General features: G+C 37.6%; 1 protein-coding gene across 3 annotated transcripts in view; it reads right to left on the reverse strand.

The window, feature by feature from the left end:
• Positions 1-26,217, reverse strand: part of SS18 (synovial sarcoma translocation, chromosome 18) — a 41,818-nt gene extending 15,601 nt beyond the window's left edge. For 2 of the 3 annotated variants that reach the window (XM_014936990.1, XM_014936989.1), the window contains exons 1-4: positions 26,135-26,211; positions 24,744-24,828; positions 10,827-10,980; positions 3,961-4,182 (exon numbers count right to left, since the gene is read on the reverse strand). In XM_014936990.1, coding sequence (XP_014792476.1) covers positions 3,961-4,182; positions 10,827-10,980; positions 24,744-24,828; positions 26,135-26,211 — 538 coding nt within the window. Of the gene's footprint in view, positions 1-3,960; positions 4,183-10,826; positions 10,981-24,743; positions 24,829-26,134 lie in introns of all 3 variants that reach the window. The other variant, XM_014936991.1, reaches the window with a different exon arrangement.
• Positions 26,218-27,005: the final 788 nt, after the last annotated feature.

Raw genomic sequence — 27,005 nt, forward strand, 5'->3', positions numbered from 1 at the left:
AGCTATGATTTCTTGTTCCTTAAAAGTACTTCAATTGTACTGTTTATTATTATTATTCTCTGACTGTAAAATGTCTGTTCAAAATATATGTGAGGAATTTGCACGTAAGTTTCAGGTTCCTGAAAAACTGTGCTTACACCTCCCCTCTGAAAAGTCAAAAATTGGCAATACTTTAAATATTTCATTCAAGTGAAGTAGCTTCCCATACAGAAGAAGAAATGCACCCCTAGGAAAGGAGTTTCTTCCACGTTCACTCAGCTCCTGCTGATTCCTAACTTTTCCAAAAAGGTGGCCAATATTCCTTGTGGATGTCCCAGGCTGCTACAGTAGCCTTTTCACCAAGAGTCATCTACTGAATCTTCTACTTAAAACACTCTGCTTCCTAAATCCAAAACTATTAAAATTCTGCTTTTAACTAGATTGACTGTATAAAAACAGTACCATGAAAATTTTGCTTCTCATTTAAGATATTCCTGTGCCTAGCATTTTAAAAATTAGTGTAAATCAATAATGAGTACAGCGTGGGGACTGAAGGTAGATCATTGCAGGATTGCACGTTTTAATTTCTTTTCCTCCTAACACCATCTGCCTCAAAATGTATATATGTAGCAAAATGTTTGCTAGAAAAAGTACATGATAAAGTTATGCTAAAACTACCCAAAAGTTAGATAAAACCTTTCTGCATATAATGGTGTCTTTATCTATTATAAAGTGCTTGCCTCATTCAGGACACAGTAGATATTATTAACTGAAAAGCCATTTCAATATTTGTTTCCTCCTAATTGTTTGTGTCAGATGCCATTGCCTGGTCAAACACTGAAGACAGAATTATTAATTTACTCATGGGCTTTCTTATGGCACTCATAACTAAAATGTCCAAATCTTCATAATGAATATACTTTGACAACACTCCTGTGAAATCAGATGGTATTATAATCTTACCATCAGATTTATTCCTCTACAGATGGGGAACCCATGCAGGGAAGGATTAAGGTCAAAAACATCTACTAATTTTAACAGCCAACTTGAGATGTGAAGACCTTATCTTCCAGAATATTCAGCATTATATTTAGCTACTGCTGTTATTTACTGACAGATATAGTAGTATGTCTTAGTCTCAACATGGATCACCCCTTTATGAGAAACAACATGTGTTTAGGGGTTCACAAATGCCTCCTGGCAACAGTACTGAGGTTCAGAAAATTTCTGTTTATTTCTGTTTCTGAATGGCAGCACACACTGCCAATTGAGAAATCTTCAAGTCACAATCTGTTTATTCCTTTTTTGTTAAACTCCACCCCAAAGCATTTCCTAGTGGCTCATTCTTGTTTCTTCACTTAGATGAGAAGCCTGCAGTGTCCATGCTTGGCTGGGACCCTCTGCCCAGCCAGACTGGATCTTGGCTACCCATCTAAACCTCTCAGAGTCTCACAGGTTTCTCTTGGAGTTACAGGAGTGAAGATACAAAAACCATCTCCTCTTATCCATCACCAAATCTCAAAACAAGTGCAACAACTAAGAGTAGAAAATGGATGAAACGTATTAAGTAGACCTGATCAGGAATACTCTTAGGTCAAAAACCTTAGCTACCAATACATAATAAACATACACATCTTCAGCCTTAGTTCTTCCCCCACAGATATTTAAAATTTGACTAATTTGGGACAATATTTTAATTGAAACAGGGAATAGCACCTTGGCGTAACAGACAAGTTTCAAAGCTTTCTCTAAAGCAAGGGGTACCTGCACTCCTACATTTACACATGAAGTGCTCTATTTAGCAATGTTTTTGTAAGGCATTGAAATATTTTGAAGAACGTAGTTTTTCACTCCACTGTCAGAAATGGCTCTCCACTTCTGTGGACTTCCACAAAAAAAAAAAAAAAAAAAAAAACAGCCCTGACTAAAGCAAGGGGTACCTGCACTCCTACATTTACACATGAAGTGCTCTATTTAGCAATGTTTTTGTAAGGCATTGAAATATTTTGAAGAACGTAGTTTTTCACTCCACTGTCAGAAATGGCTCTCCACTTCTTTGGACTTCCACAAAAAAAAAAAAAAAAAGAATCAGCCCTGAAGCAGACATTTGGAACAGAGAAAAAATCTCAGCCCCTAGGGTCAAAATTTAGCAAAATTAGAATTACCCAAGGTAACAGCGTATCATGGCTCTAGGTGCAGGCAATGGTACCAGCTCTTGTTCCAAGTAAAGTTTTTACTCTTGGTCTTGAACGTACAATTTGGTTACATACTGCTTTATTCTTTATTCCCCAAAGCCACTTCAGTACTATTATTTGTTCGGAACAGAAACCTTTTAAGTATTTTTCTGCCTAATTTCTAATGAGCAATTTTCAAGTTTGACAGAGTAGCGAAAATACAGCAGAGGAATGAGGAAGAGTAAAAGAAGACTACTTTGAGACTGAATAATCACTAGTCCTAAATGGTAAGCCAGTCATACAATGTCAGTTGTTTTCTGCAGAGCGACTTTGTGGATGGCTCCCTCACACATACTGCTGCATATTTATTGCTAACTCTCTGCAACTAACACATTTCAACTGAGCACACACAGGACTTCTCTAAAGCATCCTACAACGTCTACAAAATTACTCCATTATGTATAGTCCAGAATACACAGATAACTTGACGGTTCAGAGAGACAGTCAAAAATATTCCCACTTGTGCCAGTTTCCTCTGCTATGTGCCCATCTTTTGTTTCCTCTGCTGTTAAATTTTAAGAAAAATATTATTAACAATGTGGACGATGAAGGATTTCGACTTCCTACTTTCCCTACTGGCAAGAAAACTGCAAAAACAGCTGGTTTGTCTTGACTCATTTTGGGTCTCTCATTAACTTAGTCTTTGTCCGTTTTGTACCTTTCTCTGATGTAATAACAAAACTGATCAGGATGACATGGTCTGCTCTTACACCTCAGGAACAACTACTACCTACCTAACAAAGTGGAGCTTTGGTGTCCAATGAGAGTACACTGCAATAAAAACCTATGCCACTGGAGGATTATATTTTTTTTCTACAATGACCAGGAAGGAAGCCGTAGAAAAAGAGAACAAACACGTTCTCCTACTGCATTAGAAGAGAGATGAAAACCTCAACTCAAGTCATATCCTTCAGCTGATATTTCCATAAGAGTTCATATTTGCTGTAAGCGTGGCAGAAGCATTTTTTTTTTTTAAATTCTGCAGTATGTCTTCTAGCAGGTGCTATGTCCAGATCCAATGTAGTAACAAACTTAACAGCTAAACTGAAAATACTGCTTGCTGACTTGCAAAGTACATTCATAAGAATATGCAGTATACACACAATTTAATAATTTGGTCTGTTGTGACTCTAATGCAATATTTTAATTCTGCAATGTCCTTGGCACTTCAACAAGGAGCATACTGTCAACAGGATACATCATCTGTTTATGCTATGTAAATATCCTAGATACAAAATTAGTTTTGAATTTTACTATATACACAAGGACATCTCCTGAAAACAGTAGGGAGTACCGGATTTGTTACTGGAACTGAATTTTATTTCTTTAAGATTAACAGACATTCCACACTAAAACAGCATGCAGCAGAAAACAAAGATTAATTAGGTACAAAAATCTGAGGCATATCTCACTTTAATTTTTCAATTTACCCAAGAGACTGTAGAGATGTATTTTACCAACTCAAGAAATAATAGACAGAAGTGTAAAGTCTGGGAAAGGTAACAGTAGTTCAAACTTATAACTAATGAAACCATATCCATTCCCAGATTCTCAAATAACACCTGAAAACAGTTCAATGTCTGCAAATAAGCAAAAAGTCATTGACACATGGGAGAAAGAGACACAGATCTCTCCAACCATAAGTACAAATGCATTTAAAGAAGGAAATTGACAAGAAAAGACCTTTAAAAAAGGTCTGTACCTGAGATGTTTCCTTTTTACAGAAGTTACCAAGCACCTCGCTTACCTTGGTTTGGTTGCATGTTCATGTTTGGTCTGGGACCATAGTTGCCCATGGGCTGTCCCTGGCTCATGGTCATCTGATTCTGCACTGGCATGCTCTGTGAGGATGGCACTGAGTGATTATAGCCGCCCATTGACCCATGGCTACTTGAAGGCATGTTCATGGAACTGTTTGTCATATTGAGTTGGTTAGGTCCAGGTCCTTGCATAGGCATATGGTTAGGTCCTTCAGAAAGAAAAACAGGCAAAAAAAAAAAAAAAAAAGGTTTTACATTAAGTATCATAAATCAAGCAAATAGAGTCATGCTGAATCAAATAAAAGTTATTAAATACAATTACATTAAAACAAAGATAAAAAAGTTTGCTCGTGATATCCTAAATCAAAAAAATAGTTAACAACAGTCAAAATTCAGCTCTACTATGCAATATATTTTCTTTTGCTGAGCAGCTGAAGCCACTAAAACAAAAGCGTAAAATATCATATAGCTCATCTTATATCCCTATCATATGCAAAACTAGTTTTTTTTTAGTGCTCACAGAACACACCCTGAATTTCAACCTGAATTGTACAGTATCAAGTTTAACAGCCAGCTTGATAGCTCTATCACAACTGCACATATAATTGCTACAATAGCTGTAACATTTCTGTTTATTCAAACAAACCATACTAGAGACTGCTCTGAAAGGAACAGTTAATATTTTTTTTTCCAAAGTCAGGCAGTATTAGCACTGACATGGTACAAATACATGTAGAATAAAAATAGCTGAAGGCATATTTCATATTGTTGGAACATATAATCTATGGCCAATATTCTGCAACTGTATTTACAGATTAGTAGGATGGGAGATGACAACTGGAAGAGACATCAAATTATCAGCTCACTTCTTGTGCTTGCAAAGAATCAAAGGAAGAACAACCTGTCCACATACCCATGAGGCCAACTAGATCTCTTCACCCTTTATTTCCCCTTTTCTGGACAACACAGCCTAGAATTGGATTGTTCTCCGAGTTAAATCTACTCTCAATGGCTATTTTAAAAAGCATAAACAGTACAATACCACATGATCAGTTTACTCATTACTTCAACTGGGATAAGTGAGCAGCTAATAGGAGTAAAATTAGTAAGAGGTGTGACTGGATATAAATATGACATGGACAAGCTTGAGAAGTGGGCCCATGTGAACCTCATGAGGCTCAACAAGGCCAAGTGCAGGGTCCTGCACCTGGGTCAGGGCAACCATTGGTATCAACACAAGCTGGGGGATGAAGTGGTTGAGAGCAGCCCTGCCAAGAAGGACCTGGGGGTATTGGTGGATGAAAAGCTGGACATGAGCTGGCAATCTGAGTTCACAGCTCAGAAAGCCAACTGTATCCTGGGCTGCATCAACAGAAGTGTGGCCAGCAGGTCGAGGGAGGTGATTCTGCACCTCTACTCAGCTCTTGTGAGACCCCACCTGGAGCACTGCGTTCTGCTCTGGAGCCCTCAGCACAGGAAGGACATGGACCTGTTGGAGTGGGTCCAGAGAAGGGACACAAAAGCACTCAGAGGGCTGAAGCACCTCTCCTATAAGGACAGGCTGAGAGAGTTGGGGTTGTTCAGCCTGGAGAAGAGAAGGCTCAGGGGAGACCTTATTGCAGCCTTCCAGTACTTAAAGGGAGCTTATAAGAAAGATAGGTACAAAGGAGTAATGGTTTAAAGCTAAAAGAGGGTAAATTCAGATGAGATATAAGGAAGAATTTTTTTACAATGAGAGTGGTGAAACACTGGCAGAGGCTGCCCAGAGGGGTGGCAGATACCCCATCCCTGGAAACATTCAAGATCAGGCTGGGCAGGGCTCTGAGTAACCTGATCTAGTTGAGGATATCCCTGCTCATTGCAGGGGAGGCTGGATTAGATGACCTTTAAAGGTCCCTTCCCAGCCATTCCATGAAGTGAAAAAGTAAATGAAGTGCAAGGATTATGCATATGACAAGGACGTGAAGAGTTTATGAAGATATCTACAACCAGAGCAATGTGACAGAGTAGGTCAATTGTAAACAAGGCAAGTGTTGATACACTGAGTTTATCAAGAAGATGCTATTGCCACTAAACATGCCACTGGTGCATTTTTTTAAGCTACAAAACCCTAAGAAATACAGAAAATGTAGAAGAGAACTGAAAAGAAACTATGTCAGTAGAGTTGTAGGAAGATAGTGATTTGGTTATGTATCTCCCCATGAAAAAAGAAAAAAAAAACAGAACAAAAAACCCCAACAAAACCAAGCAAAAAAAAAAAAGTCCCCAAACCACCACAAAGCCAAGTATCTACTTTCTGTAAACAGCTCCTGAGTCCTGTCTTGGCTAAAAAAATAACTGCACTAATCTAGGACAGAGTGAAGGCTAAAACAAGGACATAGGGAGTTGTACACAAGGTCACAGAGGTAACACCAACTGACCCACAAACAAAAAGATGCAGAAGAAAAAGATAACAATTATCAATGAACACAACTACTAAAAGCCAACACAGCTACTAAAAGCCAAGAAAAAGAAACAGAGAATACATTTAAGAATATATTTAGCCTCTTGCCCTTTTCAAGGCACCTTACAAAAACGTAAGCATATTTTATCAAGGGAAGTGAAAGAGCTAAAATGTATCATATGCACACTTCACTGTTCCTGCAAAACAAGATGAGCAGAGATTGCTGAATGGTACAAAAGCAGACCCACCACAAATACAGAAAAAAATAACTCGGTGAATAGGATTATGACCATGACAAAGAACTACAGTTGTCTATACTGTCCCCTCTTCAGTTCAACGCTGCCTTACTCAGTAATAGTGAGAAAAGAGAGACAGTTTAATTAGGAAAAAATTAGATCACCTAACTGTGGTATCATCAATGTGTTAAAGGAAAGCTGAAGTGAAGAAAAGCTCCAGACTCCAGTGCCAAGCAACTGTGCAGGACTGCTAGAAGACTAACTAGTTTCTCATTTTCTCTCATAAGAAAAGGAAGACCACACAGGATTAGTGACTGAAAGTCAGGGCCTGGGAGCAGCTTTGTTACTTTTTGCTTAAAGGAAGAAATTGTCAATAGTAGATTTCAGAGAGCTACCAAAGCACACAGTGGAACAAGTTTTTAAAACCTGGTCATGTAAGAAGCAAAATGGGGAAGGCAAAAACCATCACAAGAGAGAAGTTGAAAAAAATGAAACACCTTATTTAGAAGGCTGGTTTACACTTCATGTCTAGGGTAGCACCAAAACAGGGAAAGCATTAAAAAAAAAAAGCTAGCACATGAAATGTCAGGCATGCATGGAGTCAAAATCAAATAGTTTGTTAGAAGCTGGAAGACAAAGACAGAGGAAAAGCCAAGATCATAGTATCAAAAAATCTTGCAAATGAAAAATAGTTAATACATTCTATAAATATTTTTTTATAGTTTTCCAAAACACTTCAAGAGGTTTTCCTGCACATAAGAACACAAGAGGTGATTATTTTTTTTTATATGAATGAATTAAATAGGAAGAGCGGAATACAAATGAAATATGCATGAAAGAGACACAAAGTGCTTATCTGCCATTAAAATAACTGCTTTAAATGCTGTACTAATTAGATTCTGTGTTACAATAAAGTTAGTACAGTAAGTATCTTGACTATAAACAGAAGTCCTTTTTCCTCCTAGCCACTTACGGTCAGTATCTTAGCTCTGAGAAGCTGTAAACCAGCTTAAGTGCATTTGAGACTACATTCGCAAGAAGGAAAGAAAACTTTGAGAGAACTTGCTGGTAATACATGAGCACATTCAGGAAGGTGACCTGCCAGTTCCAGGACAAAGGTCCTATGGCAAATCTTACCTTTCAGCTTCCTGTGTTTGATAAAACAAGCTCAAGAAATTGGGAAGATAACTTGCCACCAGCACAACCCAGTTCAGCATCTCCTTCCAAATCCAGACTTTACTTTGCATTACACAAACTCTCAGTCAATGTCACTCTTCAGAGAGTAATTTTTTCAGGTAAAAGCCATAATCTGCCACAGGTACAGATAATACTCAATTCCACCATAGGCTGAAAAAGGTTCATCATAACTGTCTTTGCTGGTAAGAGGACACAGACACTCATTTTTCAGGGGATGTAATAAAGGGCCTCAACAGCAATTCAGGTCCTTTATTATCCAAAACACATGTATGAGAGAAGTCATCCTTTGCCCTTTAGGTAACGGGACAGGTCCACAGCAGAACTTTAAATGAACCCATTCCCTGACCATCATTAGGCAGTTCTTTTAATCCTCCCATCCCCCATCCCACCAACATTCAGTCATGTGGAAGCCCCTGCTCAGATAAGACTTTCAGAAATCCTTAGATGGTATTTTAAATTTTATTTCTTCCAGAGTGGTCAACTCATGGCTGTTGACCCTGAATTCTTCAGGGTTTTACCTTAGTGATTTTCAGTTTGCACCTTAGTGATTTAATTCCTTTTGGACAGATTCTGTCTTCATAGAATCACAGAATGACTCAGGTTGGAAAGGACCTTAAAGATTATCGAGTTCCAAACCCCCAGCCATGGGCAGGGACACCTCCCACTAGACCAGGTTGCTCAAAGCCCCATCCAGCTTGGTCTTGAACACTTCCAGGGAAGAGGCATCCACAACTTCACTGGGTGACGTGTTCCAGTGTCTCACCACCTCATACTGAAAAATGTCCTCCTGCTATCTAACCTAAATCTATCCTCTTCCAGTTTGAAGCCATTACTCCTTGACCTGTTACTACATGCCCTTGTAACAAGTCCCTCTCCAGCTTTCTTGTAAGCCCCCTTCAGGTACTGGATGGCTTCCGTAAGGTCTCCCTGGAGCCTTCTCTTCTCCAGGCTGAACATCCCCAATTCTCTCAGCCTGTCTCAGGTATTTAAGGTTTTGTATCTGGCTTCTATTACGAAGTGTCTGTATAACTTTAGAGTAAGTGCCCTATAAACAGAAAGCAAACATACACACTGCAGAAATGATTACAAATACATGTCTATGAAATAAACAAAGGCTTATATACAGGTAAACTAGCAAACACTTAAAGAAAATAATCATTCAGCTATCCACTTAACAAGATGATTCTGCTTCCCCTTCTCCAAGGCCTAACTATGAAATGATTTTAGCATGCCTTTCTGATATTAGAGATGTCCTCATCTTAAGCTGTTTATCTTAGCATCCTCAGAGACAACCTTAAACAGAGAAGGGAAGGAACAGACATTCAAAAAAGGGAATATGTTGGAAGAAAGGCTAAATTAGAGCTTAGTTGGAAACTGTATTTAAGTATCTGTCTAGGTGAATACCAAAACAAACCTATTTACCTTTCACATATTTTCATAAGAGCTCTTTTCTTATTCTATCTAATTACAAAATATGTATGTTTAAGGAGTGACTTTTCTCCCCCGTGGCTCTGCAGTGAAGTCATTATGCTCACATTGTGACTTAGTAATCCTTCTCCTTGGAAAAGATCATTATAATAACAATAATATGATTACACTAGAGGGTCAAAGAGACTGATTTGTGAGAGGCAATGCTATTCTCCATGGGAGCTGATGGATCTTAGATGGATAGAGGACTCTACAACCAGAATATCTCTGCCCTACTTAGGGAGCAGCATGTATTGCTCTTTCCACTTCCAAATGCAAACCATGACCAACATGTATGGTGAAACTAACTTCTTCTCTAGATCTTTTATTACACTTCTTACACACAGCCTCTGGAGGTTACTCAGCTATTCTTCTCAGAAAAGCTGTCACTAACACTGTCGTGCCCATTTTATCAGGATTTGCACAGAAATTAGAGACTATAGCATCATTATATTTTGTACTTCATAATAAGCTTTGCAGTTATTTACTGTGATTGCTGTCGTGGAGCTTATCCTTGTGACCACTGAGAGATGAATTTTGAGAGATCCTTTGACAGCAGTTTCCTTTCTTGGAAGAATAAATACCTTGAAGAGCTTTTGTATGAAAAGTTCTTCCATACAAAAAAAAAAAAAAAATGAAGGGGTCCTGAACAAAAGTAATCCTGGGAATGCAATTTTAAGCTGAAGAGCCAATTCACATGAAATAGGCAGTATGACTTTATGAGAAGAAATTCTGGAAAACAGCCTCTATATAAAGAAGCAAGCCTTTCCAGGGCCTACTCCATTCTGATCTGACTGCTAAAGGGAATAGTTACCCCAAAGCCAGTACTGGTAGGTACAGTGTGGAATTTTATCATCTTGTTTCACTGCTTTGTTTCTGACTTCCCAAGCACTTTTCTTTTTATTGCAAAACAGGATGGCATAAAAACTGACTTAAAATTTACACCTAGAACAATAATCTGGAGGCCATTTCTTTACAAATCCCTTACGATTCAACACATCTTCGATAATAAAAAACACAGAGGATTAGTGGAAGCTGGATCACTTTCTGTATTAAAGAGATTTTTATTATTATTATTTTTTTAACGTTTACCCACATTCGAAACACCCTCTTTAAGATGTATCTATTTTATTATTATCTAATTATTTAGCTACGATGATTTCACATTATCTTTTTATGGAAGGATTTGTGTTCACTCAGCCACAGGCCAATACCTTTCCCCAATAAGCCTTCTAAAGCCAGCTGTACTGCGCGGTTTCAAACAGACTAAATTTAGCCAGTTCTGTTCATCAGAGGAATGCTGTGTGTCAGCTACATCAAAGCCCAAGGGCAGCCTGATAAACACTGAATACAGGTCACGTAGCTCTGTAGCTAACAAACTCTAAGAGAGCTTGTACTCGGGGGCATTCAAAGCAGTTTTGTCATCAACAATCTAGTATCCCCTGAGCCCCCATGTCGTTTCGGTTGCCAGGCAACGCTGGTGTTAATGTCTTAGAGGAGAAAAACTTACCAGGCATCTGGCCGTTCATCTGGTTCTGCATGTGTGGTGCAGGAGGGCCCCCACCTACCATACCATCTGAAGACATGTTGTGGGAGCGCGGCGGAGGGGGAGGGCCGCTCTGACTCATCCCGCCCGGACCCATAGGCATATTCTGTGTGGGTGGCTGAAAGGAGACAGTTTAGTCAAACACGAGAAGCAGTTAGTCTGACAAATACACTCTATGTACATATGGTACAGCAGTTGCCTATATTTTTCAGCGGGCTTACGAAAGAAAGCACCGAAACGCATTCCTTGCTCTTTCCCAGGCGCTTAACTCCTCCCCGTATCAATTTCGGCAAAACGTTTAATCCCTCCATCAATTTTACATGCCGTATGACACGCAGACAACACCGCAGCACCTTCAAGCACCGCTTCAAAACGGAAAAAATACAATTTTTTAATGAGGCATTGATTTGTATCTGAACAATTTCAGGTCGCTGGAGTGGCTCCCTCACACACAAAAGGTTTCCTTTTCAAAGCAACATTTGGTGAGCAGGGAAAGAACCCTTCCATTGTAATTCTCTCACATCACCTATTCATTGCTGTTAACAGGCCTTGCACGGGGACAGAACAGGTACGGCAAGAGAGGAAAGGCTCCGAATGCTCGTAGATGAGCAAAAAAAGCAATTGCACCCGGGTGCGGTAAAGCGTTTGCGATCTCTTCCCCTCTCTCCCCCGAAGCGCTGGAGGCCTAGTTCATAACTCCCTGCCAAACACCCCCTGCAGACTGGAAGCACATTACTGCTGGCCTCCAAAGGTCCAGAGACAGCTGCCTAGAAAGGATGTTTTTGGCAAATTTCCTAATGAAATTGTGAGGAAAATAACTGAATAACCTTGAGAGTTCAAAGAGGGAGAGCAAGAAAAACAGTAAGTACAAGGGGGAATTTGCTATCAGGTTCTAGTCATGGCAATGTAAGGAGAGGCAGAAACTGCTAGTCACCAGCTTCACTTCCCTGTTAAAAACACCTGAGACTGCACGAGCCTCCTCACGTACCTTGGCCAAATGCTTTCAGGGGAATAAAAAATCATCTCTGTGAGAGCGAACGCCTGGGTCTCTGGTTTTTGAGAACCACCTCTAAAAGGCCATAACTTCCTGCAAAAACCCTTCCCGAGACACAACCACACGTATTTTTCACGCTTCTCTTCATAGAAACAACCAAAGGGGTGATCCCTAAGGTCCAGCCTGGTCCCCCTTACACCTACACCTATTCAGCAGGGGGTGCACAAAGACAAGATGTAAGACAGTAAAAAAAGAGTAAGGCCTTTCCAAACAAGGGTAAGGTGGGATCCCTTTCTGGCCCTGGAGAAGGCAACATCAGGGTAAGACAGATGGACATGCGTGCATTCACTTGCCAGGGTGAGAGGGGGAACAGTACTAATTTATTTTCTCAACATTTCTTTAAATACTTCAAGCATGTATTATTTTCCGTGCAATATTTTTTTAAATGCCTCAAGAAATTAGTGAAAAGTTTTATTTAGTAGAAGGAAGGAAGGAGACTAAAGAAAACACAAGTAGACGACTTCTCTCACTCAATTCCTTTCATTCCTCCACAATGAAGAGAATGACTTTTTTTATAAGCAAGTTTATTCCTCCATCTATAGCAGAAGTGGCAGAAGGTGGAAAAGGCAAGAGTGAGAAGCACCTCTTCTCTCTGAACTGTGCCAGTGGAATGCTGCTCTGCTTTGCTTGATCCTCTCCCATTACTGAGCAACCAAAGCAAGGCTGCTTCAGCAGAGTCTTCCTTCACTTCACCTTCAGCTCACTATCATCCTTCTTTTGCATCTAACAGAAACCATCTAAAACTGATATCAAGAGAAACAAACAAACCAGAAACCGCAAAGAGACTATTTTAATTCTTTATTTAAAAAGTAATTTTTGGAATACCAGCAAAACCAACACGCTTGGTATCTCCACATGAGCAACTACAGCTCAGAGCATAACAGCCCCACGTCAGCAAACAGAGCAAAGCCATCCAAGTTGAAAGGTTTTCAGAACTGAAACTAACTTCTTGGATTCCACATATAAATCATTAGTAAATCCACCATTCACACAACATGCTGCTGATGAAAAATACTATAAAGTACTAAAAAATTTTAGATCATACCTAGGTTTTTGCTATCCTGCAGCTGTTATTACAAGATGGACAACAAAATCTCCAGAGATTATTTAAGACAAAACTACATACTCCAACTCTGAAATTTATTCTACAAGTTTTCAAAACATTCATTTTTAAATAGTAAGACAAACACTGCAGTGATAAAAAACCAGCATTGAGAGTGCCAACATTCAAGGACAGGAAAAAAAAAGTATTAAGGATTTTTAAATTCCCATTAGATACAGAAACCTGCAAGAGATTTCACAAACCATAGGGAATTGAGAGAACTGAGGGAGTAATTAAAAATACCCAAAAAGGTACTACCAGGAAATAATTTAGCAAGAGCAGCTTCTGGATATGGAAACAGCCCTGTGTGAACTCATTTCAGATCCTTAAAAATACTGCAAGAAAAAGGTCCATGTTGCAAACAAATTCAGTCTTTCATTAAAATAAACTACCCCATAAGATGACTAGAAGGTAGGTGAACACTGTACCTATTTTTATAAAAAAGTAGTAGAACCAGTTCTAAGAATCATAAATCTGTGAGCTTTGTTCCCCAAGATACAAGTAAATTGATGAAAGTAATTAGAGTACTAGAAAACTCCAAGGATGATAAAACTAAAGATGAGTTAGTAGAGTGTCAATATAGGGAAGTCATATCTTTCTAATCTATTAGAAATTTTCAAATATATAAATTAAACCACTTAGCTGCATATTTAATAAAAACTTCTTTATACAAGTTTTTTGACAAAGCCTTTTGGAAAAATACGTTGTTCAGAGCAATACACTTTCACTGAATAGAAACTGCCCAAAGGGAAGAAATAAGCAACAACCTTACAAGAAGTTCAGAGAATAAAGGAACATAGAGAGGCCCCTTAGAAATATTTGTCAACATTTGAAGACACTGCAACATTAATTACTGAAAACTGTGGAAGAAAGAACAAGCAGAATGGTGCCAGGTGAAATTCAACATGGATAAATATATAGCAATTACACTGAATTTTGAACAGCTCTTTCTTCATGAAGAGGAAACTCCTATTGCAACTCATCCAGGAAAAAAAAAAAAAAAAAAAAAAAAATTTAACTTCCCAAAGCAAGTTTGGTGGGAAAAAAATAATTTAAAAAAAAACCATACTGATTGCTACAATCACTGTTTCAGTAGATGTAGCGATGGGATAAAAAAAAAAAAAAAAAAAAAAAAGAATTGAACGTCACACAGGCAGTTTGGTAGGAAAAAAATAATTTAAAAAAAATCCATTAAAACTATTTAAAATACCTTTGTTCACTTTATGATTACCTGCAGTACTTGGATATATCAAAAGTGAGATAGAATATCCAAGAAAAAAAAAATGCCATGGTATTTGTGATCATGATACATGGTTAGGTTGAGGAAAGCAATCACAAGAAGATATTGTAAAGGTGGAAGGATTCCAAAGACAAGCAATGAGTGATTCAAGACTTCGAATGTCTTTCATATGAAACAAGTCAAAAAGGACAGATTTTTTTTTTTAAATATCGAAAGGGACCTAAGAGGATATGACAGAAATACAATTTAATGTATGATATATACAAAAAGTAGATCATCCAATTTATGCTTTAACAACAAAGAAAATCCCAGAAGAATAGTCAATAAATTGAGGAATAACACTAAACATACAAGACACCATATAAATTACATAAACGTGAGGAATTCATCAATATGAGACACTCAAAGTTTAAATAAGATTCAGAGATAATTACACATACATATATGCAATCAAAACAATTATATAGGATTTTTTTTAAAGTGTTATAAGCCTTCCTGTCAGGGTCATAAACCAATCACTACATGATAGTAATTAAAAAGAAATGTCTCCTGCAGATATAATTATTCCCGAGTGAAATTCCTCTGGAGTATTTTTTTACTGGCCACAGCCAGAAGAAAACAAGAAAAAAGTGTTTTAAATTGGCAATTTCCCTATTGCTATAAGACTTGATCCAGGCTTTTACAGGTGATATATTTCTTTTAAATCATCTTTAATTAAAAAACAAAACAAAGGAAAAAAACCTACAATACCTGGTTTATTTAACCTTTTTTGTTCTTTATAGAAATTGAGGAAATTGACTATCCCCAGCAATATGCACTATGCATAATAAAGACTTTCTAAAATACAACACGACTACACAATATTCAAAAGCTAAATAGTAAGAGAAGAAAAATTAAAAAGAAACCCCCCTCACCATCTGTGAGGGTAAATTTACCCACCATGAACCCTACCCATTCAGCCTAGATAAGAAGGGTGAACTGCCATCCAAATGTAGTTAGGTTAACAGAACCTAAGGAAAGGCTACTTTCCTCCTCCTGCTGGAGGAGTGACAGAAAGGAAGAGAAATTAAAATCATTGATGACTGTATTCTAGTTATGAAGTAGAAAATGTTGTATGTTTTACTATCGGTAACAAGTAAATTAAAGAGCCAGAAGTAAGATGTCAGACATAACTTCACTTGCTAAATACTAATTTTTGGCTCACTTCCCCCAACACACAGATTATAATTTATAGCTGCTATGAGCATTTAAAATTTATCAGAGCATGAAAAAAAAAAATCATAAGCTATTTTGTCAGCTCTTGAAATCTGAACTGGAAAAAGACTGAAACTGACCTGCAGTTGTAACCAAAGAAACAGAGAATAAAAAAATAAAAAAAAACATGTTAGATTTTAACTGACAACTTTCAGCAAACAAAATCCCACTGAACTCCAAAGTTATCTGGAAGCATACACTTAAAACAGTATTCAAACTGCATATGTTTTTTAGAGGATTTTCTTTTAAATAATAAATTAGATCAAATGCAACGCAGCAAACAATAAAAGCTGCCATGGTGGAATTGTACACCTGGAACTTTCATCTATCATCTCTTCTCTGCCCTATCAGATTTTCCTTACCATCAATAGCAGGTTAAAAGATTTGTTTATGGAACATTTATTGCTATAAAAACTGAGGTGGAATACCAACTCGGTCATCAGTAAAATGTAAAAGATGGGAAATACTATTAAGCACACTAAAACACAGTGTTGCTAATCAATACAAATAGCAATAGATATTTAAAATACACTACCAAAAATACAATTTTCTTGAAAATCTTGGCAGAAAAAAAATTTAAAAGCTACATGGAACACAAACATAAAAGCCTTCTGATCTAAGAGAGGCTCTAACTCAGGGTTTAATCCATCATCTTTGGTTTTCAGTTCTCAAATACCATTTTCTGCAAAGCAAAATATCCCATCCCAGGAGGTACCCTGCCCTGCTAATATCACAGCACCTGTCCCAGTCTCAGAGAACAGTACTCTGTTGATAAGTGGTGATGGCACCTGCAGAGTACTTACTGAGGTGTCAGACTGGGAAATAACATCATAAAGGAGGACATTTTTGAGATTTGAAAGAGGAAGGATTTTTTTAAACTGGGTTACGACTTCTCTTCTACAAGGTGCAGAGTATTCTAGTACTGAGAGTACCTTAAATGAAAAAATAATAAACCTCTATCGGTTCTCAGCAAGTGTGCTATTTAGGGGTAGGGAGGACTTCTACGTGAAAAGCATTTACAATTGTGTCTAAATAGTGAAGTTAATTAGAAATGTAATTTGTGCTCTCACTGTTGAAGTACTAGTTGTGACACTAGCAGTAAGGAATTCTAAGTTTAGATCTAAATCTCAATTTACATCAGTATTTTCAAAACTCAGAAAGACTCTGACTTAATATTTGAACAAAACATTAAAATAGTGCATAATGGAATACTTAAACACTTTGTTTAAAGAGGAAATTGGAATCTTTAGTTGTTTCAAAATGCATATATCACTGTATAAAAATATTCCACTGTACAAATATTCTTTAGCATCATTTTAACAAGCAGAAAATGTAACCCTAAAATATTTAATGTCCACATAGCAATACCTCTTCTGATACTTAAAAAATAATAACTTAAAATTCTTAACTCAATATAACTAAAAATATTTAAATCTAAAGTATGAATTCAGATGGTTTTACTTTAAATGACTAGGAATAAGTTAATTGTTAATTGTGCAGATGCTGTACTACACAGAGGCAAATTACACCTTCAATTACGAAAGAATTACACTTTAGAGCATACTTGTAATTCAAATTGGCTGCTATTTTTCCTGATTTCTAACTCAGGCACAGAAGTTAGTAAGCAATATAGTAGTTTTTTGTGTACAGTGCACTAGCTCCCCATGTGGACACACCTGATTAGCAGCAATACATGCAAAATAGCTTACAGAAGGTAGAGCGATCCTCTTTAAAGTGGGAGCACATTAGTGGTCTATGAGTTCACTACTAACACACTAACAACTTAAATTTCAGTATTCTGATTATTTTTATTTTTAGTAGAATTGCTGGCTTAAGAAGCTCCCTCCAGTGGCCCTTCATTTCCCAATACTGCCCTTTCAGTTGTGCCAATACAGTAATTTAAACAGGCCTGCGGTTAATCTGAGCTAATCCAGCATGAAAATATCCCTCTTTCCACCTAATTAATCTGGACTGATTTTCCGGATTGGTTCATCATACAAGTCCGAAACATCACACAGCAGAATTGCAGCTGACCAAGAGTATGACTATGTCAGTGTAACCATTACCATCAAAAGGAAATCTTGTCTGACAACAGCCAAACTTCTTTCCAACACTTAAAAACCTCTCTGGAGCAACATGAACAACCTGGAAAAAGCAGTTTTTGTTACAAGACTATGGCATACATGGATAAACTGAGGATCCACAATCTGAAAATTCTTTTAAAAACACAGTATAGCCAATTCTCTTTTCCTAAAGCAGAATGACACTATTGGCCCCAAAAGATGCATATCAACCTAAGGATTGCAGAGATTCAACAAATAGGCTAGGGGAGAAACAACCCAGAAAACTTGAATCATAGCATCTGGTTGCTTTCCGTTTAAGTCTTCTAAGAAGCTTTTACTACTGACAATTTTACACGATTTCCTTCCTATAATGATTAGGTTTTCAGTTTCCTGGTATAAACCATGAATGTGTTCATGCTCCATCAAAAAAAAAAAAAAAAAAAAAAAAAAAAACCAAAAATTTTATCTGGGTAGCTTTTTGTACAAAACATAAAATTGTTTAAACCCCCACAAAAAAAAAAAAAAAAAAAGAAACAAAAACCAAAAATTGTATCTGAGTAGCTATTTGTACAACTAGTTTTCTCTTGGTTAATATCCCATCACCACATTTTTACAGACAATGAACACATAGGCAAACAGAGTGTTCACTTAGAGGTCAGAAGTCAAACAGCATCCAAAGCCCCAAAGAAAGAGAATGGATAGAGAGGATCATGTTCTGGCCTTGGGGCACACACAATTAAGTGATACAGACACACTCAACCTCTCTGTAAGCACTTACACAGCTAAATAATAATGCATGGCTTTTATGACTGGTTATCACAGCCAAGAACGAGCTACTGACAGCAATAAATTAAATCTCATCTCTAACAGAGCTGTAATACTGTACAACTTCAGGAAAAGTCTTATTTGCCATGTTATTCGATGTGAGATCACCCAAACACAGTGGTAACACTAAGTTCTGAGAATAACGTGGCACTACAACATGAACCTAAATGTCTCACATTTCCCATTCTCCAGCAACACAGCCTAACTAACTGTGGGCTAGAGACCATTACCAAAGGAGGCAATCCCCACCTGTTGCTTGCTCACAAAACACAGGAAATATTTTTTGCTATGCAAAATCAGCACAACAAATAAAAAATGTAGAGTATGAGGAGTTGGAGGAGGGAATAATTTGAGAAATTACATTCTTCAGGGAAGATGCAGAGACAAATAGGTTTGTTTTTATCAATTATGGATTTGCACTAGCTTGATAGTTTCTAGTACAGGAACATGAAGTTGAGTTTCTTTTACCCATCCCAACCACAGTGGCTCTACTTGACTCTCATTTGAGGAGCAGGAGGCAAGCTGCTGTTTTGGTTAAGTTACTCTAACGTGAAATTCCACACCAAAAGTGTTCCAATTTCTTGTTTTCAAGAACACATTCACTGTTACTGACGTCATCTAGAAATCCTCCTGGGAGAGTACTTGGATAATATGGTGGGTATAAATACAACATCTTTCCTCCCTTTCTCAAGAAATCTTTAGAAATTATTATGCTTTTTGAAAACTGTTTAACAAACATTTAATCAGAGCAATTATTCTTCAAAATCCAAGCTCTGCTTCTGACTAATAGCTCACTTGCCTCCTGACAGGAAACATTCAACTTATTTTTCTCCGTTCTCTATTTATTCAATTTACGAATAGCTGAACTTGAATTTGCCATGGACTTGTGTTCTGAAAGGCTAATGCAGAGTAATACTCAAAGCAGTATGGTGTATCTGCTTTAAAACTAATTTAATCAACACACCACCATTCAATATACGCTGAATTAAGCCAGAGGTTTAAAGACCTATGCCAGCTGTGATCAGCAAGAAAGCAGATACCATTAACAGATATTCTACAACACTACCACAAATTGGACTTTTCCAAGCATTTGTGTCCAAGCACAACTGGACAAGAATTTTATTCATTTAGGATTTCTCTCATCTTCAGTAATAGGAGTTTAATTTGCAAGTTTAATTTTAAGCTATTAAAACTGAGCCTTATTTGTCCTTTCTGGATGCAACCTTGGTTGCTTTTTGCCTGTTTGTTGTTGTTGGTTTTGGGTTTTTACTTGTTTTGGCAAAGAAAAGGCAGTATCGTAATAATTCAATTAAAACAAATATTTTAGACAAGTTTTATGTTCAGAATAAAGGCTAGTAGAAAAAGCCAAGTGCACTGTTCTGTTCCTGAGACTCTGAACTGTTTCTGCAAACTAATCACATTACAAATACATTAAAACCAGATTGAACATCACCCCTTTGAAAAGTACTAAAGTGTATTTAAGATCATATGAGACTGTCTGAAAAAGTTAAAAATAAAAAGCACAAAAAACCAAAACCAAACAAAACAAATGTATTCCAATAAGCAACTTGAAGAAAAAGTTTTAGTCGGACACTAGTAATGATGTTTAATGGTTCTACTTCTTGAAGCAGTTTCTTTGGAACTAACCAGCATTTCACTGTTCGTTGACATTAAACTTTTATAAAAAGCAATCATTTTATATAGAAGTGTTTTCTAACTAAAATGACACGAACTCTGCCCTAATCTGTGTGACAGATTTTAGAACAGCATAGACTAAGGGATTTCACAAGTCCCACAAAAAGCATTACTTTTGAGAAAAGTATCTCAAGCAAGAAAAAAAATAACTTTTTTATTAATAACTTTATTAATAAGCCTTCCAATATTATGAAATTAAGAAAAATAATTAAACGACATGTGCATATTTTTCTACAACTCAGAGACAATGAGTTTTCTTGGCCGTCATTTCACATACACTGTTTAGCTTGCTGCTGGAAGAAACTGGCACTTTCAATATAAAACTGGCAGATTTTAAGCATGAGTAATTATCATAAGCATTTATTTTCATCACCTTCTTGAAACACACACTGAAATCAAGTGCTCTCACACTCACAAAAGGCAAGCTGCATTATGTAAGAAAAACTCTGGGGGAAAAAAAAAACCAAAACTTTTTCTGCATTTAAAAAAGCCGAACAAAACAAGTGTTCCCAATTAAATAATTCCTACAGACCTCAATATTTGTCTGTTATGTAAAGGCTTGAGAGCAGGACAAAAAAATCTCCTCTACTTTTACCAATACAGTGATGATCATGGCTTGTTTTCCCATAAATAGTTGGCAAGTCCTGAGTAACATGCTCTAGCTCTAGGCAATCCTGCTTCAGCAGGGGAGTTGGACTAGATGATCTCTATGGTCCCTTCCAACTCTAGAAATTCAGTGAAATTCAGTGAAATTAAGACGTATTGGAGAGGGAAAATGTCCAAGTCGAAAATTTACTTTTCATTCAGTAGTTTGCAATGACTTTTTAATGCCACGAAGACACTCTCTCGCGAGAAAACCAAAAATCAATTGGGAAGGATAAGACACCTTTTCTGCAGTTTGAGATTTAATGTGTTTAGACATACAGACACCTTCACTATTACTTTTTGTAGGTTATCTTGGAGGTCACAGTCACAGAATCACAGAACTGCAGGGGTTGGAAGGGACCTTCAGAGATCCTCTCATCCACCCCCCTGCCAAAGTAGGGTTACCTACAGCAGGTTGGACAGGACCACATGAAGGCAGGCTTTGAGTATCTCCAGAGAAGGAGACTCCACACCCTCTCTGGGCAGCCTGTTCCAGGGCTCTGTCACCCTCAAAGCAAAGAAGTTTTTCCCCATGTTGAGAGGGAATTTTCTGTGTTCCAGCTTGTGCCTGTTGCCCCTTGTCCTGTCACTGGGCACCACCAAGAATAGTCTGGCCCTATCCTCTTTGACACCTGCCCTTTAGATATTGATAAGCATTGATGAGGTCCCCACTCAGTCCTCTCTTCTCCAAGCTAAACAGACCCACGTCTCTCAGCCTTTCCTCATAAGAGAGGTGCTCCATTCTTTTGACCATCTTGTAGCCCTCCACTGGACTCTCTCCAGTAGTTCCCTGTCCTTCTTGAACTGAGGAGCCCAGAACTGGACACAGTTACATCTTGGCTCCCTACAGTTCAAGGATACTAATTCTTTGCTGTTGCCTCCCTTAAAAGTAGCACCAGTGGAAATCAAAAGAATATAAGTGTTGTGTTCTCACTATTCAAGCTCTTTCCGGAAAGCTAGCTTATCCCATATGGGGGTGGCAAATAGACTCTCTGTTGCTGTCCAAGAAAGATAATACCTGCCATAACTCAAGAAGAGGCAGCAAAAAATTGCATCAACTTTACATGCAAACTTAGCAACAACTCTCATCCAGCTGGGAATGTCCTTAGTAATGCTGCTGGTCACATGGCTGAGAAAAGACTGGTTGACACAAGGAGATTAACCTTGCACTTCTTTCATCTTCAGATGTGAAGGAAAGCCTCTTACCCCAGAAGTCATAATTTAGTACTCCACATTTATGATGCATACAAAGACAACAGGAGCTTTGTTGACATTGGAGTTCCAAAGTCTTTCTAGTTCTCTTCACCCGCAGCCTGCAACGCCTGCTTCACCTCTTGCACCTTTTCCTCACTTCCAGGCCCTTTATAGAAGCATTTCTCTGCACACCACACAGTTGGTTCATTATGCTTTTGTTTACCATAAGATTTATCTTGTTCTCTATGGGCAACACCACACTTTCAGAAAGGATGTACAATCATTCGATTCGGGTTGCGCGTTCTAAAAGATGCGGACAGATAGCACAGAAGCTGACTTTTTATATTAAAAAATACATTTATGTCCAATAGGAAGGAGGCAGTAATTATTTTAAGCAATCCTGACAGAAAACATGAGGGAAAATATACAAGAATATATGTATTCCCAGCAATATGAAGAATTAGCATTAAATCTAAGGACTACTGTGAGGGTACACAATGAAGTTATCATCAGGTTCAAATCATCTTAGCTTGTATTAAAAATTTCAATGAACCTGATCATTTAGAATTCACACTGGACAAAAGAGCTCTCTCAATAGCAGCTTTTTCTTTTCAACTTCATTTGATCACACAAAACATTTTTCTAAAAACTAATAGTCAAGTTCTAAAGCTTCTTGAGAGTGTATTTACTTGATAAAACAAAACCAAGATAAAATTTAAACAAAGAAGAAAGTATAGTTCAGTAAAAGAATAATTTTCCAGATATGAAGAGACCAGATACAACCCAACTTCAGAAGCTATTCAGACTCAAGCCCTCCTAAGCTATATGGGAAACTACCACAATGGTAACATCATAAATTTGATGTATTTTACTATTAAAAAATAGTAGATGTTTACACAGTGTCATGCTACATATTTAACTGTTGCTACCCACTACCCTTGAATTTAGTCAGCTGTTGAACAGTCTTACACAGAAGCATGATGAACAGAAACGTAATACTTTCAAGTCAACTTCAGCCTCATCAGTTCTTAAATGGAAAACCAATAAAGGAAAAGAGTCTGAAGTAGTTTATCATGCACTGCAAAAAAGCAGTAGCTCACATGTTTCCAAATTATTCTGGCTAAGATTTGTTGCAAAGACAGAAAAAGTTTAAAGAATATCTTTCTAAAAACCCCAACAAAGAGTCATTTTAGCTGATTATGTTACCGCACTTCAGGCAAATCTTCAAAGATTTGACTTGGTAGGTCAGATTGCCTATGCTGAGGGTAAGACTGAACATCTAAATTTCATTTTGTATTTTAGTTTGAAAGAAAACCTAAGAAACTACCTTTTATTGTCCCCACCCTCAGCTGTCCAAAGGGGACTCCCCCCGCCCCCAAACAAAAACCACTATGCTACTGCCTCACTGCTGTGGAATATTCCTTACATTCAAGATCAAAAATGTACTTCAGCCCTGATCTGTGAAAGTCTCTCAGCCCTATCTTCATTTTCTTTTAAGACGAGAACGTCACCACATTCAACTTTTAAGAACAGGGCTGTTCACCAGGGACTAGGATAAGGTCAAATTCATTTCCAGTTGTCATCAGAACCAGGATATGAATTAAGCCTCCAAAAACGTATTAGTTGAGTAATACACACAGCCCTCTTAAAGGTTTCTTTCCCTCCCGCTCAGCTACAAGCATGGATTTATAAAAAGAGAAGCCTCTACAGGCACAACAGGTTGGACATAATGAAGCACTGTTTCTATAGTCCTCTAGGTACCAACTTGAAAGGATGCTTCGCTAGTAGCAATGATTGGAGAACACTTCTCCAGAGACCAAAGAAAAAGTAATTCAATTTCAGCTGGTGAAAACTAGTATCTAGGAATGGCTGTTTTATAGACATTCTTTTTAGCTTCATATTACAGAAATGAATCAAGACTATATTAATTCAAGAAAAAAGTCTTATTACCAAAAAACAAAGAACTTCCTTGTGTTACTCACAATGAACTCCCCAAGCTTTCCGATTAACTCAAAAAGCAAACAGCAAGCTATTTTAATGTTTGTTGTATCCCTCCTTACTGCTCCGTAAACAATGGAAAGGGGGGGAAATGGAGGTATCTTATAAAATAAAGAGTTCAGGAATACAGATTGAAAAAACTCCAGATTTAAAAAAAAAAAAAGAAATAGCAAATATTACCCAAGAAATGCTTCATTTGGAAAGTGATGGAGTGTTTTAACCATGCAACCTCATTTCTTGGATATTATCATTATTCACCTTAAAAAAAGGTTGCTTTCTAATCCGGGAGAGAGGCAAAGAATTTAAGATACACACTTAGAGTTCAGAAAAGCAGAAAAAGATCTACCCAACCTCATCCCACTGAGGCAAAAGAATGGATGATACTACAGCAAAAAATAGTAACAAAAATCCCCACCCCGCCCCCTCCACCTTTCCCTCACGTAAGAGGAGAAACAGTACTGTTGTAGAAACTGACTAAGACCCACATCACTGGAGTTGTTAGTCAATAAAAAAACCCCAAGACTGTCTATGATAAGGTCAGATAACCTGTGCACAGCACCTTTAACCCAGAGTATCAGCCTTCAGTTAAACAAGTAGATTTTGAGAAAGACCTAAAAAGTGAGATTGCTAGACTCCAAATACAGCATGAAGAGGCACTGCATCTTGTAGTCACTGTACAGTAAGTCAGAGGCTAAATGTTTGGTCATTGCCTCAAACACTTCTGTGTGGTTTTGTGTTGGGTTTTCTGTTTTTCCCCCTTCAGGAGCCCACATGAAATCTATTCCCTAGATTTACACTATTTTGTACTTACTGCTGGTAGTAGAGACTGCATGTTCTGGTTGGAGTCAGCTATAGTGGCTAGGTAAACCAAGTTGGTATGCAGCATCTGCTGGTATCTATCAAAATAAACAAAAGCAAAACAGATCTTAAGTCATGAATACAACATTAGAACTTACTTTAATTCTACATATGTAAATAAAGTCACCTATGTAAAACAAGATTCAAAAGACTTACAAGAGTACCATCATTAGGCATCCTAAGCCTTTCCCCTCATGCTTACTTATTACCCAGTCTTTCCCAATGCCTCCATCAAATCTGTGCCCGCATCTTTTCTACAACTTCTGTCTTGCTGTGAAAAACCTAAAGCTGGGTGACACTGTTCTCACCTGTTTCATTTCCTGCCCCAAACGAAGCCACCAGGAGTCACATGGAGCACACATATGGCTGTTTGGTGGGATTGCCATCACAAATACTAGGGAAAGAGAGCTCCTTATATTATATCCCCAGATGCCAGATATAATCTATTTATGTGAATCACAACCAAGAACAGTGCAAACATTTCATCAGGACCCTGAGCTTTGGAAGTTTGCTATGGAATGATTTTTCTGTTACAGAACCACATTCTTAACATAGTCTCAACTTCTAGCCCACGGTCACAATAATTCTGAAAGCAGGAACAGATTATGAATACACTAACTATAGGCTTGCAAACAGCTTAACACAGTTAACTATGCAACACTAAAAGCATTCCCTTAAAGCAAAAATACCTAATATTTATGACCCCCCTCCTAATCCCACACTATCAGTTCTCTTAGGAAGGACTCAAGAGCCACACTGTGATGCCCTGTTTGCCAGCTGACTCTGTTTGTCTGATGATCCCATACCAGAAAATACTGAGAAAATACTCCTTAACAATTTACTCCTCCTACAGTTCTCTCAGATCACTGCCCAGGGATCCCACTAGACAGCAAGTCCACATGAGATATTCTGGCAAGCCAAAAAAATGTCTAAGACAAGGCTGTTTGGTTTTGGGCAAGTGGAAAACAGGCAGTTCTCCTGTGTTTTCCAACAGGAAGAAGAAAGGTCCATTCCTACATGATTTTGAAAGGTTTGAGAAGAAAACTACCTCTTTCTCAAAATGTAATTATGATGCAGAGGAAAAAAGATCTTGGGTACACAATCCCCATTTTTATGAGTGTCATCATTGTGACATCAACCTGCAGAAGTCAAGTTGCAACATTTATTTCAGTGGCAGAAGTGACAGTCACACGGCAAACAGAAAAAACAATTTTAAGCGTAGTATCTGCAGCAATACTTTACTATTCTTCACAGCACAGTTGTCCTATGAGGTGAGCTAAACAAATGAAGAATGGTGATCTGGAAATTCACCCAGTCCATAGTAGTTTTGGATTTATGTCTTACTGAGAGCATTCAGACGTCTTTCCTTTGTTCTGATAGTCCATTATACACTGAATAAGATGGTTATTTTCATCCAACATCTGAAATGATAAAGAAGAATTTTGGAGTAAGTTTCATGAAGGAACTGAAGATGTACTTGAGCCTTGCTCCTCTGCTCAGAGTTTTTAAAAACAAAAAAGCAAAGTAGTATTCCAGCAAGTTCTACATTAATAATTTATAAAACACTCATTTGCTCCCATCTCCCTGTGCCCTCCAACTAGTTTTACAGCTTTTAGTTTAAGGGTTTCAAGCCAATATTATAGCTACATTTGTGAAGCTTCCCATTCAAATACCTATGCCAAGTTCTTACAAAGTTTTGCATTTCTTCATTTGATCTCTATCAAGAAGTTTACTTAAAAATTTATGCACCAAATTTCCTTTCTCCTTCTAAAGCCCACATCTGCTCATAAATTTAATAATAAAAGTTATTGAAACTGCTATTGATAGAGACTGAGCTTACCAAACAGGTTTGTTTCAAGGAAACGCATTGGAAAGATAGGCCATATTTACATTAAGAATCTCCAATTAAACTGCACTTCATAAATATTCTGTATAATGGGCACATTAGATCTATTATATTTCAGAGTTGTCCAGAAATACAAACACATGTGGATTACTTTTCTGGGAAAAAAAAAGCAGTCCTAAAATTATGGGAAATTGTAGATCTTGTGTTGTGGCTTTCTACAAAAAGCCCATGCATTCGAGGCATTCTAAGCTCCGTAAGCAAGAAAAAAAATGAAGCCTGGTTTTCTGGAGGTCCATACCCCCACCCTGTGCCTTTTTAACCGCTGTCACACACACCGATCTCTGACTCTGACCAAGAGTCAGCAGAACC

The sequence above is a fragment of the Calidris pugnax genome, unplaced genomic scaffold (assembly GCF_001431845.1).
Source record: "Calidris pugnax isolate Ruff unplaced genomic scaffold, ASM143184v1 scaffold51, whole genome shotgun sequence".
NCBI classification, from domain to species: Eukaryota; Metazoa; Chordata; class Aves; order Charadriiformes; family Scolopacidae; genus Calidris; species Calidris pugnax.